This window comes from Anastrepha ludens, chromosome 2 (assembly GCF_028408465.1).
Source record: "Anastrepha ludens isolate Willacy chromosome 2, idAnaLude1.1, whole genome shotgun sequence".
Lineage (NCBI taxonomy): Eukaryota > Metazoa > Arthropoda > Insecta > Diptera > Tephritidae > Anastrepha > Anastrepha ludens.
Genome location: NC_071498.1, coordinates 171,114,171 through 171,135,759, shown reverse-complemented (window position 1 = coordinate 171,135,759; position 21,589 = coordinate 171,114,171). Strand labels below are relative to the sequence as shown.

Below are 21,589 nucleotides of genomic sequence, written 5' to 3'. Positions count from 1 at the left end.
AAATACGGCCCAATGATGCCGCCGGCCCATAAGCCGCACCAAATAATCACTCTTTGTGGGGGGGTGCATTAGTTTTTCGGCAATCACTCCTGGATTGTCATCCGCCCAAATGCGGCAAGCGGCAGTTCTGCTTATTGACGAATCCACTGACGTGAAAATGTGCCTCATCACTGAGGATGATTTTCTTCGAAAATTGGTCATTCACTGTTGCCATTTCCTGCCACCATTCTGACCATCAACGACGCTTGAAATGGTCAAGAGGATTTAGTTCTTGAGTCAATTGCACCTTGTGAGCGTGTAAACGCAAGTCTTTATGCGTAATGTTCATCAACGACGAGCGTGAGAGGTGCAATTGTTGGGCACGACGACGAGTTGAGGTGGACGGCTCTTCAACCACACTATCGCGAACAGCAGCAATATTTTCTGCAGTACGAGCTGTACGAGCATGCACTGGTGTTTTCACATCTCCCACAGACCCGGGTTGCTCAAACTTTTGCACAATTTTTCCGATTATACGCACATTTGGACGATTAAATTAACCGAAAAAATCACGAAGTGCGCGATATGCATTTTGATTTGAACGCCCGTTTTCATAATGAACCTGAATAACTTTAGCGCATTGCTAGATTGTGTATCTTTCCATGGTTCAAATTGAGTTAGTCTGAAATTGAAAAGTGTCAAATGAAATGTAGAAGAAAGCTTGACATGTAGGTGCGGTTCACATTCAAGATCGGCCCTTAAAATTTAACCACCCTTCAGTTATGTGTGCATGTATGTATTGTGTATATGTGTATATGTATATATGTATGTATGTGTGTATGCCTGCAAGTTTGTATGTTTGTGGCCCAAAAGTACTTACGTTCAAATGAGAATCTCATTTCATGTACGCGCCCGTGTGTCTGTGTGCGAGTGTGTTTGTTTGCATTTAAGTTTATAGGCGCTTTTTTAATACAATTTTAATCACATACTTCATTAATGCTCGAGCGCAATATTCAACGCTATGTGCGTGATTGTGTGCGTTTCCATCGGTGGCAGACGCCTGCGGCATTTATGCGTCAGCGAATGAAATCAAAGAAATTTTTAAAAATATTTCTCCATCCCTCCACTGATTGTTAGTATTTTTTAATAACGCATCAAATTGTTAAGGTCACAAGCGATAAAAATAAATCAACCGATGTTCACTTCAAATTTAAGTCTTAAATTGTTGTGCATTTGTATAGAGACATACATTTGACCGGGTTGGTAGACATAAAAAACAAAAAAAAAAAAAAATTGTAACAGTCCAGCACTGCGTTTAAATTTTATCCATCGAAATGGCTTTTTTTATTATAATTTGATCATTTAACATTCAATTTTTCAAAATCATGAGGCCATTATTTTCACTTTATCGAGTTCAATGTTTCATTCTTTTTGAGCTTCGGAGATTTTCTCACCCAGTTGGGCCAGTTACCCAATGAAAGAAACCCACATTTACATATTTTCCGATAGTTAGTCGGCTTTGAAAGCCTTCCTATCAACAACGACCCCTCAAAAATGGTAAATGACAATCTGAACCTTCTTTACGAAGGTCGGGAGCTTCAACGCATTATTATTAGATTGGGTTCATGGGCATGAGGACACCCCCATCTGCCCAAAACAGTTTTTATAAAAAAAATTTTTCCCTATGCCGAAATAAAAGCTTATGTCATGTACTTTAATTTGTCATGTGGCACTTTTTAAATATTCAAGATGGACGACGAATATTGACAAATATGTTGGAAGCTTAACAAAAGATTCGAGTCTGCAGCACCAGTACCAGAAATACTAAAAAGCCATTCCTTCCAAGTCTCAAACAAAAAGGAAGTGATTATTAAACGATTTTCCAATTCTCCAGAAGAAAAAAAAGTTTTACTGTGAAAAAAATCCTGTATTATGAAAAAAAAATTCCAATTTCAGCAATTTCCTTCAATATTTATATTCAGCAGCGAACCCAGAAACCCCCGAGCATCATGTCAATATTCGTCGTCCATCTTGAATATTTAAAAAGTGCCACATGACAAATTAAAGTATATGACATAAGCTTTTATTTCGGCATAGGGAAAAATTTTTTTTTATAAAAACTGTTCTGGGCAGATGGGGGTGTCCGGTTGGCGAAGAATGCCCCATATATATAATTGGTACGTACACCCTTTATGGGTGTTTGGCCGAGCTCTTCCTCTTATTTGTGGCGCGCGTTTTGATGTTGGAGGGACCACAAATGGAGCGACCTTCACTTTCAAACCGACTCCGAACTGCAGATACGCTTTAGAGCTTTTTCATGGCAGAAATACACTCGGGGCTTGTCATTGTCTGCCGAGGGGCAACAGCTATTAGAAAAAACTTTTTCTTCATTTTGTTGCTTCACCAAGATTTGAACTTACGTTCGCTCGGAATTCCGAATGGTAGTTAAGCACCAACCCATTCGGCTACGGCGGCCGCTATAGCTATAAAAAAAAATACGCTATCTAGCAAACATATCTCCAATTGGTCATGCACTTACAAAAGCCAATATTAACGAATTTTTCAGAATGTGAGAGCAAAAGAAATTCCTTCCTTCCAATTCAAAGGAAGCTGTTCCTGCAAGTAGGCTTTCGTTAACACCAAAACATTATCCATCACTCAAACACTGAGACAGCAAAGAGAAGATACGAAGCAAGAGACAAATCTCAGTAAGCAAAAGACAAAATCTTTGTATATAAAAAAAAATTTTGGTTTTGTTTTTTTGGGAAATCTGTTAGTTTGTGCACTTTTGACCTTGCGTCGCTTTAAAAATTGCAGTTCATAAGCAGAAGCGGCAAAATGGAAAATTTATCAATAAATAACCTGAAAATATATTTATGGTCACTTTTTTGAACAACACAGATATCTACTTATAAACAAACTCTGCAAATATGTCCTCATTCACTGGTTCTTGCAGGTGATGGGAGACGTTTCTTGCTAGACCTTTGGCTCAGGTCAACCGCAGCTGATGGCGAATTTTGTTATTCAACACAATTTTGTTATTGACTGACAAATTTACTTGTAAATTACTGATTTATTTTCATCGCTGAAGCATGAGTGTCTGTTGACTAAGGGATATTAACATTTTATATTAGTTACCAGATTTTCAGGAGAAATCCCGCAAAAAAATATTTTATTTTATTTGCAATTAGCCCCTGGCTTAGTTTGGTACTGGCCCATGGGATATCATTATTATTTATATGCTTATTTATTTGTTTATTTATTTGTTTATGAGGAAAATACTGTTACAAAGTAAGGTAATTAATAACTAAGATCTTAAAAACCTCTCTAACCTTATCGCATTGGTGACTGTTATTACAGTAGGCGATGAAATGAAAAGTCGCATGCCACAAATAGGAGGAGGAGGAGCTTGGCCAAACACCCAAACAAGGGTGTACGCGCCAGTTGTAAATAATTATTTCTTTATTAGGAACATTTTAACCCATTTAAACCCAATAAAGAAGTAACTACTTCGTGTTTAAATTAAAAAAACAATTTTTTTTATCATGGAGGAGTTCATTCAGAGGCGGCCGCCGTAGCTGAATGGGTTGGTGCGTAATTGCCATTCGGAATTCAGAGAGCGAACCTAAGTTCAAATCTCGGTGAAGCAACAAAATGAAGAACAACTTTTTCTAATAGCGGTCGCCCCTCGGCAGACAATGACAAGCCCCGAGTGTATCCCTGCCATGAAAAAGCTCTTCATAAAGGGTATCTGCCGTTCGAAGTCGGTTTGAAAGTGAAGGTCGCTCCATTTGTGGTCCCTCCAATATCAAAACGCGCGCCACAAATAAGAGGAAGAGCTCGGCCAAACACCCAAATAAGGGTGTACGCACCTGTTATATATATTATATATAGGCCGGGTCGATTTGTGGGGAGGCAAAAAAATCGCCCATTGCTCTGTGAAAATCATATTCTAGGGATCAAAATAAGAAACTTTGCCGAAGGAACTATACGAATTCTGATGTCCCCCAATTTGGGTCGAACTTTTTAGTTTCTTTTCTCATGTAAAGGCCAAAAATGGTGATATTTTGAAATGATTGTATGGGGCACCCCCCAGGGGAGTTCCAGGGGGTGTGCCACTGGCATGGGTGAATCAGCCGTCTAAAGTTAGTGGGGGTCGGTCATACATTTGGACTCGATTGGAGCACTTTAAATGGGTTAAATGAGTCAAAGTGGGATTTTTCGTTCGACCCAAATTGGGGGACATCAGAATTCGTTTAGAGGTATGGTTCCTTCGGCAAAGTTTCTTATTTTGATTCCTAGAATACGAATTTCACAGAGCAATGAGCGATTTTTAAATCGACCCGCCCTAATATATATATATATACTTTTTTTCATGAATATGCTAATATATAAACCTATGAAATGAGACTTTCAGCCATTAGTCCATAGATGTCGCTAGGAGTATTTTTAAACCTTCCCAAATGTCTTGTTTTTTCGCCTGTCATCTGTCAACAATATTCAGCTCATTGTTTGTTACGTTTCATACAACAATGCATTTTTGTCGCTCTAAAAATTTCGTGCCTTCAAACTACGATTTGCGGACATCGTTGATTTTCTGTTATCAATTGAAGAAAAACGCTTCTCAAGCTCATCAAATGCTTATATGTAGAAGCTTATGGTGGACATGCTCTAAGTAAAGCACAGTGCTTCAGGTGGTTTGAAAAATTCCGAAGTGGTGATTTTAGCGTGGAGAACGAGGACCGTGGCCGGCCACCGAAAAAGTTTGAGGAGGCCGAATGGCAAGCATTGTTGGATGAAGATGATGGTCAAACGCAAGAAATGATGGCAGAGCAGTTGGGAGTGACCCAAAACACCATTTCTAAACGTTTGAAAGACATGGGCATGATTTTAAAGGTCGGAAGATGGGTTCCACATGAACTGACTGAAAGGCAGCAAGAGAACCGAAAAACCACTTGGGAAATGCTGCTCTCCCGGTTCAAAAGGAAGTCTTTTTTGCATTGAATCGTTACGGGTAATGAAAAATGGGTATATTCCTCCAATCCCAAGCGTAAACGACCGTATGGTGCGCCCGGCCACAAGCCAAAAACAACAGCCAAACCAAATCGCTTTGGCCGCAAGGCAATGCTGTGGGTTTTCTGGGATCAGCGAGGTATGATTTGGTACGAGCTATTAAAACCAGGTGAAACAGTTGACGGTGCACGCTACCAACGACAATTGGCCGATTTTAACAGCGCTATACACCGAAATCAGCCAGAATATGCCGATCGGCGTCACAAAGTAATTTTTCTTGATGACAATACACCGTCACATCAAACAAGAGCGACCCGGGAATTGAGACGTGGTGGAGGCGTACGATTGTGAACCGCTGGTGCATGCGGCTTACTCACCAGGCTTGGACGCTTCCGGTTATCATTTGTTTGCATCGATGGACCTCGCACTTTCCGAGCAGCGCTTTAATTCTCACGGAGAAGCCAAAAAATGGCGCGATGATTGGTTTGCGGCCAAAGTCAGCCAATTTTCTTTGGCGCGGCATCCACAAGTTGCCTGAGGGATGGGAAAAATGTGTCGCTAGCGATGGCTATTATTTTGAAGATTAAATTTGTAACCAGTTTTTGTTAATAAATGTTTGAAATCGAAAAAAGTCTCATTTCATAGGTATATTCCTGTATATATTTGACCTTGTAGGCATCTTTGCAAAATCCATTTGATTTGTTTAGCTTCATGTCATAAAAAAATATACTTCATTTGGCTTCCAACTAAAAGTAATAAAAGCAAGTGATTCTCTACACTCTTGAACTGTGAAATATGGCCATCAATTATAATACGAATATTCGCATCTACACATTCATGTGCAAATATTTCGATGATTTATATGGTCCTCCACGTATTTCGGTAAAATAAATAAATTTTTCATCTTATTTCAGAAATATTCGCAATAAATTAAATTAAGCCTTTCACACCACGCACTCTTAACGGTGTACGCATTTTTTCTATCTTTGCAGATGAATGACACATTCCAGCAGCCCGGCAGGTGGCACGACTTCATACTAACACCCGAGCATCGTCCCGCATCGGAGCCACTCACACACATTATGTCGTATACCATAAAGAATCTGCACCCTGGCGCTTACTATGAGGCGATAGTGCAGGCGAAAAATCGCTACGGCTGGAATGAGGTGAGTACCTACTAGTTACACATACGTAAGTCCATATGTACACCTGTGTTCAAACTTTTTTTTATTGTACAATATATTAACGAATTTTTTTAATTTTTTCAGTTTTTTTTAGATATGTTGGTTCTAATTGTTTTTTCTATTCGCTTATTTTATTTTTCATCCGATAGTTCTATGCGACCTTCTTATCGAAGAGTCATTTTGAGACTGTTTATGTCCTTTCTAGTACATTTCAACCCTCTAACAAACTCGCAAATACCTTCCTTTTATACATTCCATAATAGGTGTCTAAACGACCCTTTTGTAAGAGCGCTAATGGGTTAAAATATTCTAAAACAATGTTCCTGATGAAATTTGACTTGAAATTTGACTACAAATACCCAAACTTTATATTTCACTCCGATATGAATTTTAACCCTTTTTACCACTCAGCCAACAAATTGCAAAATTTAACATGGCAAAAAAAACAAATCGAACTGAGAATGCAAAAAGATTTGGAGGGTTTACTGTATGGGTTTAAATCTTTTATTCTGAGTTTAAATCATCCCGCCCCTAAACAATGTCCCTAAAATTGTTGCCCTGTGTGATATAATATAACGTTCTGCATGGGTGGGCAAGTATTTCTGTCAGTTGTGTGTAAACGCCTATATTAACAGCTTTTGTGTTTTCAGTAAGTCTAGCTGAAATTTTCTGACAAATATGTTCGGAAAAAAATTTGAATCCTCCAACATCGAATTCGGGGCCAGTTACCATAGAAAGCTGCTCTCGGCAAGAGAAAAATACTAGAATACGAGTATTTAGACACAGTGAACTCCCATTGTTGCTGCAACTTTACCTGTATCTACATTTACTGTTAAAAAATTACCTAATTAAAGCCGATGAACGCCCATTATCAAGGCGGTAATTAGCGAAAAAGTAGAGTTTTCTGTTCCGTCAATACAGGGCCCTCGCTCTTTCACATCTTAACGATGGGCCAGAAGGTCTGAGAGCTTGTATGGAAAGTTTCAATGCATTCACTGTATATTAAATACCTTTAATCAAGCGATTATTCCCTTTTAAAATATTTGAAAAAGTTTCTCAATGACACAAAACTGGCCTCAAGGGAGACTGATCAAGTTTTCTTACAAAAGAGACAAGGAATCAGATTTTCAGCGCAAAATTATGAAGTTGCGTTCAAACTGGTGAAAAAATGTCGAATGAATGGGGCCTCTTTTATATAAATCGATTAGTTCTTTAATAATTAATCTGGCCGTCGAAAAATGGTCGACATTTTTGTTTGAAAAAAAAAAAAAAAAAAAAATATCCGAACTTTTTATTTTACTGGACCAATATTTCGGTGTAAGTCTTGGCGGCATTACGCTCCATTTCAGTTAGGCATATCGAAATATATATGCCTAGACTTGAAGTATCAAAATATTCCTAGTTAAATAATTAGATTTGAAAGCGACCATAGAAATTGGTAAACAAATTATTCTTGCAAATTTCGCAAAACAGAAATCGCTTAGAACTCACTTCCACAGGCAGTACTCTTTACCAAACCATTTGCCTTGAATTGCCTTATCACACAGCTGCTGTCGTGGCATAAATTTTATTTGCGCACATCGTAAACTTCACCGAAACACTTTATCTCAATCTCTGACCCCCCACGTACGCACGCACGCACGCACGCACGCATGCACGCAGCGGGTCCTTCACAGCGCAATGCTACAAATCTCAGTTACCATTTCACATACCATTTCCACTCCTTCTGTTTTTTTTTTTTTTTTTTCGTTTTATTTCCCCGCCAGTGCTCCTTCTTCATGTCACCCGTATGCTCGCTCCCATCTATGCTCAATCTCTGTTCACTTGATTTCTTACAGCAGCAATTAATTATTGCATTCGTACTCACACTCTCCCGTTTTTCTACTTTGTGATTGCAGGTCAGCGATATCTTTCAATTTATCGTCGCCAGCAATACCATGGACATACCGCCGGAAGACGCCGAAGTGGTGGCCAGCTCCAAGTCGCGCAGCAACTCTGCCGCCACCGGCAGCACGCAATTGCCACCGCACACGCACAGTCGCACCGTTGCATGGTGTGCGCTCTTAACCATCGCAGCGAGTTGCTTTCTCCAGCATCGACAGCAGCAGCGACAAAGTGCCCTTAACGTGGGATAAACGAAGTAAGCGCGCGCTAGGAAGTGAGCGAGAATGCGTGGACGAGTGGACGAGAGTGGACGAGTTCGAGGCGGCAAATTGATTTTAACGTAAGAAATGTAATTCGATGCTTTTGTTGATTATTTATTTTCAATTCCAGTGATAAGCAAAGGATGTAGTAGAGAGATGATGAAGAAGAAGAAGAAAGATGAAGAAAAAAAATTTTAAATTAAATGTAGGAAGCTAAGTGAAAGAAAAATTAAATTTATAATGGATTAAAAATACAAAAAAAAAAAAAAATTAATGTACCAAAATTCGCCATAAGCAAAAGGCTTTGGAAGGAATTAAGTTTAAAACCGCAATTACGTTTTAATTTACGAGCAAAAACGAAGAAGCAGAAAAATTACACGAGTAATCAAATAATTTGCTGCGCATTTATTTTTGTATTAGAATACTCGTATACCTACATACAAGAAAGAGAGAGAGGCTTAGCCGAAGAAAGCAGAGCAAAGTGAACGGCTGCCGGAAAAGTGAGACGCAGTGAAGTCAAAAACAACAAATGTGTGTATGTATTTTCAAATAAACGAAAGGCAAATATTTGATGAGAAATGCTTGTATAAAACTGAGCATTCAGAGTTTCAATGTATGTGTATGTAAATTTAGTGAAAATTTATGTCTACCTGTAGTTAGACGCGCGTGGGTTCAAAAATGTCATTTAAACTGAAACAGAGTGTGCAAAAGTGGAAAGTTATTTGATACTGGCCAACGTAGTTCGGCTGAACGGGCGATTTTAGTCACAGCGAATGTGTTTTAAATTTCTGAAAATAGAAATAAAAAAATTTTTTTCAGACTCTAGTCCTGTGAGAGTTTTCCAGATTCGTAAGCAAATCTGAATCGTATCCTCCAGTCTGAGAGAAGGAATTTTATTCATTCTCATAATATCAAAACCCAAAATTCATAGCCTTGCTCTCTCTAGCAAAGGCAAGACACTGAGAGAGAAAGTGATCAGTGCTAACCTCTAAGCAAGATTAGCACATCGGGTCCTCAATGATTCCCATGCTGATGATATGCTGACCACATGGGTTGTGTCCTCTAATAATATCGACCATCAACCACGCACTTTTTCTACCAAGTTTTAGAAGGAGGTTCGACAGTTTTCTGTTCGGGCTCGTCACACTCGAAACACTTTGCGGTTCTGGACCGTTGCTCTTTATGTAAATTGCATACGCAATCACTGATCCGTAGTTCATGATTCTTGTTGAACTAATTCCGATTTATGGCTCTGATTCCAAAGAAATTTGACCAATATTTTCTTTAACGATGGGTCCACGAATGAAATGGGTGCTGGATCCGGATGGTACTTAAACGATACTAGTAAGTATCTTTAAGCCATAAGATGGTTCAGAAATGGATTGTGGTGTTGGAGCAGGTATAAATTCTTATAGACCTTGAATTGAAAAATCTGTGCGCCTTCAAAAAGGAAAGGAGCTTAAATACTGCTAAGCGCAGATAAGGGCTATATCTATATCTTTTAAGTGTCATATCGCTGCGGTTCGCCTAAACTGGTGGAACAAAGCAGATGTAGCCTTATCTCTTTGAGAGTAAGCCTTACCACCTTTAAGGGCAGTGATAACCAACTTCTGGTCCATTGGAGTGCAGACAGCCAAAATGGGCATTCCTTACAATTTATTTATACTGTCGTAGTTGTAATCAGTCGCAGCAGAAGGAAACTATCTTTCACTTCCTCTGTGCAGGCCCTGCCCTATGGAAGGCATGGATGTTAACCCTTGGCAAACCGCTTTTTGAAAACCTAAAAGAACTGGCCGGCACAAACAACCTTACAAGGTTTCTTTATCGCTCTGACTGGACGTTTTTCTTTTTTTTTTGTAAGTCCATTGCACTACACTTGGATTCCCTTTTAATTTTCTTTAAATCTACCCGATCTCGGAAGAAATCTGAGTAGATCTTGCGGTGCCAAGGAGCCAAGGAGCCATGGTCGCTTCTTAACACATCAGTGCCAAAGACCTCAAACCTGATTCGAGCGAAGACGGAGGATCCGTTTAGTGATCATCAGGAGCTCGTCTTTGTCTGTTAACTACATATTTTGGTCGCCTAAGCAAAACCTTTCCGCAAATCGAGGACTCAAAGAACATCTTGTGGGAGGAACAGTGTTTCAACTACAATACGCAATGTGGCCTTACCTACCGAGAGGCGACGGCTATTAGAAAAATCTTTTTCCAGCATTTGGATCTTCATATTTTAGAAATGTAAAATTTTTTTAAAAATTCTTGGTAGGCGATTTCCTATTTCCTTCCGGTAGAGAAACTCCCGGCACTGGTGAAGGTATGCAGTTAAGTTAGATGGCCAGAGTAGCACAGGTACACATCAACTACGTGCCGTTTTGATACTATAATATATTTAATGTGGACCACTACCTACGAGAAAATTTAGAGAACAGAAAATCATATACAACCATCCACGCCTGCTGATGTAGTGGAATAGATAAAAGGGATCTAGGCTGGAGAATTTCCTCAGGCCATCCCCACATCTCAGTCTCAACCGCCTAGGCGCCAGAGCCGGACATTTGCAGAGAATGGGCTCAACAGTCTCTTTATCTGCAGGATCCCCACAGCTTCTGCAATAGGGGTTAAATAGTAACCATAGTTTTTCCACTTTTGTTCCGATCGTCCAGTGACCGGCAAACACAGCTTCGAGTTTGGAAATTCAATGACGAAGAATCCCCATCACTTTAAGCCTACTGTTTCTATCGTATTGAGGCCGATGAGACAGACCTCTGCCTTGCGCTTTTTTGGCAAAGAAATTGTGTAGTTTCCCTTTAACGACGGCTAAAGGGACACCGATGTCTGAGAAGAGGACAACTGAAACCGTTTCTGTCGACCCTTTCCTGGCAAGCTCATCAGCAATTTCATTTCCCTCTTTATTCCTGTGCCCAGGAACCCAGATAAGGGGAATGTTTCCTGCACGTTCGAGACGTTTGAGTTCCTCCTTACAGGAGTTAACTAGAAGAGAGCTGCAATATGGCGACGACAGGGCCTTGATCGATCCCGAAGCATCATGCTTGCAGGGTTGCGAAAATCTCTGCCTGAAAAACGCTGTTCGCCGGCAGTTTAAAGTAGTTCGAAATGCTGGCTGATTTAGAGAAAACCCCCGCTCCCACTCCAGATTCCATCTTGGATCCGTCAGTGAAAACAGAGGTACCTATGTCCGTGCCGACTCTCCAATCTTTCCAGTCTTGTCTGCTCGGAAAGATAACTCTAGCACAACCCTCAAAACCCAGTTTGCGGATGGAGAGATCAGCGCAAAGAACAGAGACGGAAGAGGAGATCTGCTTCAAGATGCTGCTATCTCCTACAGGAAGTTGCCTCCAGATTGCCCTCTGCTTCAACTTAATAGCGGTCTGAGCAGCAATGGATTGAAATTGAAGGTCAACGAGAGTGTTTTGTGACAAGTCCAAACAGAAAACTGTCAAACTTTCTACTGAAACTTAGAAGGAAAGACGTTCAGTTGATGGTCGGTATCATTACAGGACACAATCCATGGGGTCAGCATATGACCTGCATTGGAATCATTGAGTACCTGATGTGCCTGTCATGCTTCGAGGAGGCGGATAGCACTGAGCACTTTCTCTGTGAGTGTCCTGCCTTTGCTAGAGCACGGCTACGAGTTTTGGGTTCCGATGTCATGAGAATGAGTAATATTCGTTCTCTAAAACTGGAGGGTATTTACAGATTTGCCAAAGAATCTGGGAAATTCTCATAGGACTAACTATCTCTATCTCTGTCTCTATTCTTTCCTATCTCTTTCTCTGATACTTTTCTCCCTCCCTCCTTGACTATGTACCCCCTTTCCAGAGCTTTAAGTACAATGGGCTCTTTAGCCTGAGTGTTTTAGGAGCCACCAAATCTCAAATCAAAATTCAAATCTTCAAATTCAAGTTTAAATGACTCAAAGAGCGGCATGTTCTACACGCCCCAGTGATACCAATACATGCAGGTCGCTGCACTCTCTCTAATTTGGTGGTATTATAGATCTTTCGAAGAGCTACTGACCAAACTCGGCAGCCATATTTCAAAATTGGCAGAGCCACTAAGTTGAACATCCAGAGTACGTTACATGGCTTGAGACCCCATTTTTTGCCGAGGCTATATTGGCCTTCTTAACTCGATTTTCGCTGTGCAGCTTCCAGTGTAGCTTGGGGTCAAGTATCACTCGAAGATACCTAACTTCCGATGAGGCGGGCGAACATAGTTCTTTAATTTGGGAAGTCGAAAGGGTGGAGGTTTATATTTTCTGATGAATAGCATCAACTACGTTTTGTCCGGCACTGGTGTAATGTATATAATTTTTGTTTCTTAAAAAAAATTTAGTGTTCTTCCTCGATTAACATTCACACTGCACTTTTGTAATAAAGCCACACAGCCTTTGCGTGGCAAAGTAAATGACAATTTGAGCTCACAAAATGAAGTGGCGAAAATTACTAATTCGCAACGCGATTCTTCACACGCGCGGCTACGCAAATTAACTTGTAAATAATGAATGTTAATTTCTAGTAAATAATTAGATAGTAGAAGCTTGTAAATAAATTGAAGTCTAAAAATTAATTCACAAATGCAAGACAACTGAGAATTATGAAAAAATAGAAATGGGAATTTGAATTTTCGCATTTCAGCGAACTCACTTGCACCGACTTTTTACGATTCAAAGAACACCACTTAAATTAGTGAAATAAAATTAGAATATTTGCTGCATTTGAGCAAATCAAAAAAAAAAAAAACTAAACAAAAAACAGGAAAACCGAAAAAAAAAGAGAGAACCACCAAAGCAAAATTTTATTAAAAATGTAAATTCTCGCTTGTAAACGCAAATATAACGAACAGTTAAAAAAGAAAAACAAAAAAAAAAAATACTTGTAAAATAAGGCTAGAATTTTATTTCGAAGAAAAAAAAGCAAAATGTAAATACCGTTTTAAAACACCGAAAAAATAGTTTAATGGAAACAAAACAAAAACAAACACATAGAGATAATGTTGTCTACCTATACATATATACATACATACATGCAAACATACATACAGTGGCACATTTTAAGCCATTCACGCTCATAATTATTAATGTGTTATTGTATAGAATATTGCGGCTATGTTTTAAGTGATTAACACAAAAATGAGATAAAATTGAAATGAGTAAATAGAAAGCAAAAAAAAAAATAAATAAATAAAAAGCAACAAAAAACTCAACATACCCATTAATAGTACACAAAGGGCCACAAATAAAAATATAAATTATTTAATGTGAATTTCGTCGAATAGCCAAGAGAAAATTTGAATAAAAAACCACGAAATGGTTGCAAAAAAAAGAAAAAATTGCTGCTGCGTGGTGTGTGTTTTTGCTTGGGTGCAAAATAAAAATAAATAAATGCAAAAAAAATTATAAACGATTAAAAAATAAAAATTAAATCAACTTTGATTAAACTGCACATAAAAGATTGCAACAAATGCCTGCAAATAAAGTGAATAATAGCAAAATGGGCTAAAAAAAAAATAAAAAATTAAAAAAAATTTATAAAAATAGAAATACAATTTTAGCTTTTACTGAAAGCAAATTCAAATAGAAAATATAGACATACACAAAGTAAAGAGACCAAAGATGCAAACAAAAAATTAGTAAAATTTGTATTATAAATGAATTATGCATAGAAATGAGTGCACCGGGTAAAAAGTTGAAAAAACTACAATAGTAACTGAACAGCAAAAAAAAAAACGCGATTAAATGCACGCATTATTCACAATTAATGCTTTATTGTTATCTTTTATTAATTTTTGTTTTTGTTTTTTTAAGAAAAAAATTTCAAAGCATAAAAAAAATTTCTATGTGGCAGTTAACCCAAATGAAAAAAAATGCATCTAATATTATATGGTACCTAATTTTTTCACATTTTTATTTTTTCATGTAACTAATTGACTTTTAATTCACACTAAAAATAAATAAACTTCACTAAAAATAAGCTGCACTAAAAATAAACTCCCCTAAGCAGCGGTGAATACGCAACTTTCGAGAGGAGTCAACACGTCTGGCAAACAAAAAATATTCGCGCTTTTTGCGAAAAACAGCAGGTGTTGGATTTGTGGCGCACTCAATGCTGTTTATCTCTACGCTGAACTAGCCAGTGCAGCTGATAAATTTCATCTGGTATTCGGCATGAACCAGAAAAAACGGGAACCCAGTTGCCACTGGCGCGAGTCAGCAGGCATCCCTTCGCTTCATATTTATTCAACTTGAAGTTTGTTTGTGGTTGTAGGAGAGCCATTACATTCTGCTCACTTTGCGTGCAGTCTGTTATCTCCTTCTACAATTCAGGATTTATAGTTATTTTGAGGTGATTGCATTCTTTATCCTTTATTCAGAGACGGAATGGTGTTATGAGGATGCTTATTGGTTACCCACCCAGCCAAGCCTCACACGTAGCAATCCAGGGGATTGAGATCTAGGGAGTTAGGCGGCCATAAGTTCGGTGTTGTGTGGTCACAGAAATTTTCATCCATTCAATCCTGTGTCGCTATCGCTTTATATGGAGGTGCAGTCTTGCTGAAAGACGTATGGACTGTCACTGCGTACTTTATCAATCTAAGGTTTCATTACAGCCTATAGAATTTCGATATATGCAGAAAAAGTCACTCGAAGTCTTTGAGTAAGGAGGTGTGGTGGCATGTCTTTTGTTCATTACAATACCGAAAACCTTAACAGTGGCTACAAACTTTGGGTGCATAACAACAAGAACCTCTGTAGGATTGGAACACAGTCATCTGTGGTTCTGGTCATTTGTGCGCCTAGTCTTTTGATTTGTCAGCTGCGCATAAGGTGGGATTTCTACCGGAGATCTTCATGGGCAATTCGATGGAGAAGACCCTCACAAGCAGTAAGCTCCATTGCGAGGGCTCCCATTGATTTTTGAGGATTCTCACCAATGATCGCTTGAACTTGTTGAATAAATTCTGCAGACCGCACACAATCAGAATGTTTCCCGTATTTTTGGCGTTTTGCTACAGATCCTGCATCGCCACCTGATGCTTTCAATTCACGGCGAACCTTACGATCGAATGAAAGGGCGCACTTAAGGAAGCTAGAGATTTCCAAATTGGTGTGATTTGTGCATATAGCGACGATAATTGCATACCTCTTCATTTCTTGAGTTAAGTTGTAGTCCTCCATGTCTTATCTGAAAAAGAGCAAACAGAAAAATAATGGTTTCAAAAAATTATAGCCACATATAAGCATATCCTCAACTAGCGTTTGCACTTAGTTCTCAACTGACTTTGAGATTCAACATTCATTTCATCTTTTTGGTGATCGTCTCTGGCATCGAAGGTTATTTATTTTGACGTCTAAGCCCATTTATACTTATACTGCTGGGCATTCTTCGAAAATGGTCTCTCCATTCCGTTCTTTGTATTATCGATCAACGGGCTGCGTCAGCAATTCGGCAAATCTCTCGGACTTCAGTACGTTTCTCCTTTTTGTTGATGGCATGCCAGTCCTTTCTTTCTCGTGCCAACCGGTGCCAGTTGGACACACCAAGTGAGGCCGAGACCTTCTCCACCTGATCTTTCCAATGGAGAGGATGTCTTCCTTTTCCTCTGCTATAACCAGCTGGTACCGCATCGAATACTTTCAGAGCCAAAGCGTTTGTATCCATTCGGACGACATGACTCAGCCAACGTAGCCGCTGGATCTTTATTCGCTGCGCTATGTCTATGTCGTCGTAAAGCTCACACGAGCTGTGATATTCGCCGCTGCCAACGTGCAATGGTTCAAAAATCTTGCGCAGAATCTTTCTCTCAAACACTCCAAGCGTCGCTTCATCGGATGTTGTCATCGTCCACGCTTCTGCGCCATACGTTAGGACGGGCATGATGAGAGCCTTGTAGAGTGTTAGTTTTGTTCGTCGAGAGAGGACTTTACTACTCAGTTGTCTATTCATTCCAAAGTAGCACTTGTTGGCAAGAGATATTCCACGTTGGATTTCAAGGTGTTAATGCTGGTTCCTAATTATACGAAGTGCTTTACAACCTCGAAATCATAACTGTCAACAGTGAGTGGGTGCCGATACGCGAGTGCGCCGACTGTTTGTTTGATGACAGAAGGTACTTTGTTTTGTCCTCGTTCACCACCAGACCCATTCGCTTTGCCTCTTTATCCAGTTCGGAGAAGGCAGAACTAACAGCGCGGTTGTTAAGGCCGGTGATGTCAATATCATCGGCATACGCCAACAATTGTACGCTCTTATAAAAAATTGTGCCTGAGCGATTAAGCTCTGCGGCTCGTGCGATGCTCTCCAACATCAGGTTAAAGAAGTCACACGACAGTGAGTCACCCTGTCTGAAACCTCGTTTGGTATCAAACGGTTCGGAGAGGTCCTTCCCAATTCTGACGGCGCTGCTGGTGTTGAGCAACGTCATCTTACATAGCCGTATTAGTTTTGCGGGGATACCAAATTCAGACATCGCGGCATACAGGTAACTCCTTTCCGTACTGTCGAATGCAGCTTTGAAGTCGACGAAAAGATGGTGTGTGTCGATTCTCCTTTCATGGGTATTTTCCAATATTTGGCTTATTGGGAATATTTGGTCGATGATAGACATTCCAGGTCTAAAGCCAACTGATTAGGTCCAATCAGTTGGTTGACGGTGGGCGTCAGCCTTTCACACAATACCCTCGCTAGAACCCTATAGGCGATATTTAGAAGACTAATCCCGCGGTAATTGGCACAGATTGCAGGATCGCCCTTCTTATGGATTGGGCAGAGCACACTTAAGTTCCAATCGGCAGGCATGCTTTCATCCTATCATGTTTTGTATAGAAGCTGATGTATACACCTTACCAGCTCCTCGCCGCCATGTTTGAATAGCTCAGCCGGCAGTTCGTCGGGGCCCGCGGCTTTGGACGCGTTATCGCTGTTCTCACCTCGTCATTGTCGGGTAACAGAACGACAATTCCGTCGTCGACGATTGGGGTATCAGGATCTTCACATTCTCTGTGACATGCGAAGCTGTCACTATTTAATAGGTTCGAGAAGTGTTACCTCCATAATTCAAGAATGCTCTGGATGTCAGCCCCAGATCGCCGTCTTTGCTCTTACAGGAAAATGTCCCGGTCTTGAAGCCTTCTGTAAGCCGCCGAACTTTCTGGTAGAATTTTCTGGCGTTGTTCTTATAGGCCAGCATCTCAAGGTCAACCCACTCACGTATTTCGGCGTCTCGTTTCTTCTGTCGGATAATACGTCTCTCTTCCTTTCTTAGCTCTCTGTAGCGATCCCACTTGGCTCGCGTTGCGCCCGATCGCAGCGTGACTCTATAGGCAGCATCTTTTCTTTTGGTGGCAACATGACATTCCTCGTCCTACCAACTGTTTTTTCGTTGCCCCATTGCTCGTGCATGCCTGTTTGTTGGCCAGTACTCTCTGAGAGCAGGAGTGAGAGTCGAGTGGCGGTTCTGGCTGTCTGTTGTGACTGCAGCTTTTCGATGTCGAACATTCTTTGCGTAGGTAGATGCACGTTTTTTGCTGCACAGAGGCGTGTGCGCAGTTTGGCTGCAACGAGGTAATGCTCCGAGTCGATCGTATAGGTCCTCGGATCGTACGTACATCTAATACACTAGAAGCGTGTCTGCCATCTATTACAACGTAATCGATCTGGTTTCGCGTTTTTCGATCAGGGGACCGCCAGGTAACTTGGTGGATCTTTTTGTGCTGGAATCTGATGCTGCAGACTACCATGTTTTGGGCCCCGGCGAAATCGATCAGCCTCTGTCCGTTACCGGATGTTTCGTTGTGCAGGCTGAATTTTCCGACTGTGGGACCAAAAATTCCCTCCTTTCCCACCCTGGCGCTGAAATCACCAAGCACCAAAAGAATCTTCTCGTTCTTCTCTTTCGGGACGTGGGCGCAAATGAGCGGATGTTGGAAAACTGTGCTTTGATGCGTATTATTGCGAGACGCTCGTCCACCGGAGTGAACGACAGTACTTGGCGGCGAAGTCTCTCTCCCACAACAAATCTCACACCGAATTTGCGCTCCTTTACATGGCAGCTGTAGTAGACGTCGCAAGGTCCTATGGTTTTCTTGCCTTGCCCCGTCCATCGCATCTTTTGGGGCAGAGGCGCCCATTAAGGGACCGGACATTCCAGGTACATGCCCTCAAATCATAGTCCTTAGTTCGTTTTCAGGGATCGTCATCAGTGTTGGAAGTTCTCATCCGAGGCTTTGTGTATGTTTTGTTTGGGGGAGGTTTTCAAGTGGCGGGTCCCAAACCCAGCGCACATCCAGCTATCCTGGAATGTTTCGCCTTTTCACTTTAGCTCACTCCCGAACGGGTGTTCGGAAGCTACCCAGAGGATACGTGTGCTAATCCCGGGAGTTGTGAGCTGTTTGAACCATTTGCAGAAGAATCGTCCTGGCCACTCCCAAGTGAATGGCGATCAGAAACTTTCCCCACTTGCGTGGACTTCAACATATGGTACCAAGACGGCGACATAGTATTCTCTATTTGCAAATGCTTGTTTGGAGAAGTTGTATTGACCTGCTCAGTTATAGGGTTGAACCGATTCAGTATACGTTTTTCAAAGGCTTTCGATTAAATAGGAAACAAACTTATTGGTCAATTGGACGCCATATCTAAGAGTTTTCGAATCATTGCATTAAATAAAATTAATTTTAAAAATTTTAAATGACGACTTACTGCAAGTAAATAAAGGAATTTTAGTCTCTCATGATTTTGTTTTTGTTTTGTTTTTATTTTTTTTTTTATTATTAGCATTTTTTTTGTGAAATTTTGTTACTCTATTAAGCCCGAAAACCGAAATTCACTAAGTAAGCAAACAAATTTGCTGCAAATAATTTACTGATTTAATAGAAATACGAATGTAAGTGTGCGCTTCAATCATTGCCACTCAGATGTGCATACACTCACCCCTGCTCGTACACCCCCCACCCAAAACCGGGTAATAACACACACGCAGTGAAATGTAATTACATTTACATAATTATAAGTCGCATATGCACTGTATTTTATAAATAATAAGAATCACACACTAATACATACATACATACATACATACATGCATACGGGTACTCTTGTGCGTACTTGTGCTGGTATGTGTGACGTTAATCGCTGTAACTGCAGCTGAGCCATTAGCGAATGAATCATCAACACTTTGTTGGAGTCAAAACCTGGTATTGTAAAACACATTAAATGATTGATTAAATATGTATTTATAGTGAAAACCCAAATTAATTAAAGTTACAAAAAAATAAAATACAAACAAAAAAATAAAAATGAAAATAAAACAAAAATAATATAATAAAGAGAAATGGAGCAGAGCAACCAACCATTTAATATTATTAATCTTGTGTTATTATTATAATTAATACTATTAATGCATAAATATGTATGTGTATGTGTAAGCATCATTACGGATATAAAAAATAAATTAAGAAACATATACATATAAAAATGATAAATAAATGAATAAATAAAATCAACACTTAGATGTAACGAAAAAAAAAAAATGTTGGTGTTTATTTTTATTCAACAAAGGCAAACAGTTCAGGAAATATTTAACACCTCTTTGACACTTTAAAATTTTCATAACCCCAATTATTTTTATTTTTTTAATATATGAGAGCACTAACCCGCTGAACAGTTGGTACTAGGCAGGTTCGTAATTTCGACGTTGGGTCCCTCGACGATAAGCAGATCCGTCAAGGGGGGCACCCCTCAGGGCGGCGTACTTTCTCCTCTGTTGTGGATTTTGGCAATGAATCAATTGCTGAAGAATCTAGAAGAAAGGAGAATACAAGTAGTGGCCTACGCAGACGATGTTGCAATATTAAGAAGAGGGGAATTCCCAGATACCCTCTGCAACATAATGCAAAATGCTTTGAACGATGTAAGCCGGTGAGCTGCATCGATTGGTCTTGGGATAAATCCCAACAAAACAGAACTAATCATGTTCAACAGAAAATACAGGATACCTGTTCTAAGCCCCCCTACCCTTGAGGGAATCACACTGTCAATTGGGGAAGAGGTGAGCTATAGGACTAGTATTAGATAGGAAGCTCTCGTGGAAACATACGACTAATGATAGAGTTAAAAAAAGCAGTGAGCACTCTATACATGTAAAATAATTGTGGGGGCAAAATGGAACCTAACCCCAAAAATAGCACACTGGCTATATACAACAGCGATACGACCTATCATGGCATACGGTGTCTTAGTCTGGTGGCCAACACTCGAGAAAAAAACAACAGTCAAATGGCTAGAAAGTATTCAAAGGGGAAGTAGTCTCTGCATAAGCGTGGCACTAAAGACTCCTCCCACGGCAGCGATGAATGTCATGCTGCACCTATTACCGATTGAGGCCTACAGCAAACACCTGGCGGCGAAATCGGCACTTAGGTTAAGAGAATCTTCCAACTTAGCCACTAACAGAAGAGGTCACGTAAGAATACTAGACGACTACCCCTTGCTACATCAAACGGCAGACTTTTGTAGCTGAGTAGAGTTGCATTTAAACACATCCTTTATCACAATCTTCCCAACGAAAGAAGATTGGGACAATGGGGTAATGGACAATTGAAGCGGAATCAGCATCTATACTGATGGTTCCTAGCTAAATGATCAAGTAGGCGGAGGTCTTCATTCTGAAGGAATGAATGCCAACATCTCATTCCGGTTGCCGAATCACTGCAGTGTATTTCAAGCTTAAATTTTGGCTATCAGGGAAGGCCTGCTAGCCCTAAATAAAGAGGTGTCCTCACAACAAGAGATATAAACATATATTCAGATATCCAATCGGCCCTGAAAGCTTTAAAATCGACTAATATTAACTCGAAGACAGTAAAAGAATGTATCGACGTTGTACGGGTGGGTCATATAGCGTTTGCGTTTTGAACCACCTATTTTTTTGAGAATGGTAACACAAATGGCATATCAAATGTTTTCCCAGTTTACTTAAAGGTCATTAAATTTTTCAAATATAGGAAATTGAATTAAAATTAAATTAAAAAAATGTGTAAAACGACGAAAAGCAATACGAGTACAAATACTCATAAAAGCAACCACAACTACAACGATTTAGATGCTAACAATGATATGTCGGATGAATTGAGCGCGTACAGCTCAGAGGAAGACGAGGTGACACCACGAAAATTGCGAAAAATACAGCCAACTGATGCTGCGGATTACGAGGATGGGGGCGGAATGTAAAAATGTAAATTAATTTG

General features: G+C 40.0%; 1 protein-coding gene across 1 annotated transcript in view; it reads left to right on the top strand.

Moving 5' to 3' along the window:
- The window catches only part of LOC128855858 (limbic system-associated membrane protein), a 122,652-nt gene extending 109,382 nt beyond the window's left edge, over positions 1 to 13,270 (top strand). The window contains exons 8-9 of the mRNA XM_054091070.1: positions 5,985 to 6,158; positions 8,075 to 13,270. Of these exons, the coding sequence (XP_053947045.1) occupies positions 5,985 to 6,158; positions 8,075 to 8,311 (411 nt within the window). The 3' untranslated portion in view covers positions 8,312 to 13,270. The remainder of the gene's footprint in view (positions 1 to 5,984; positions 6,159 to 8,074) is intronic.
- The last annotated feature ends 8,319 nt before the right edge of the window (positions 13,271 to 21,589 follow it).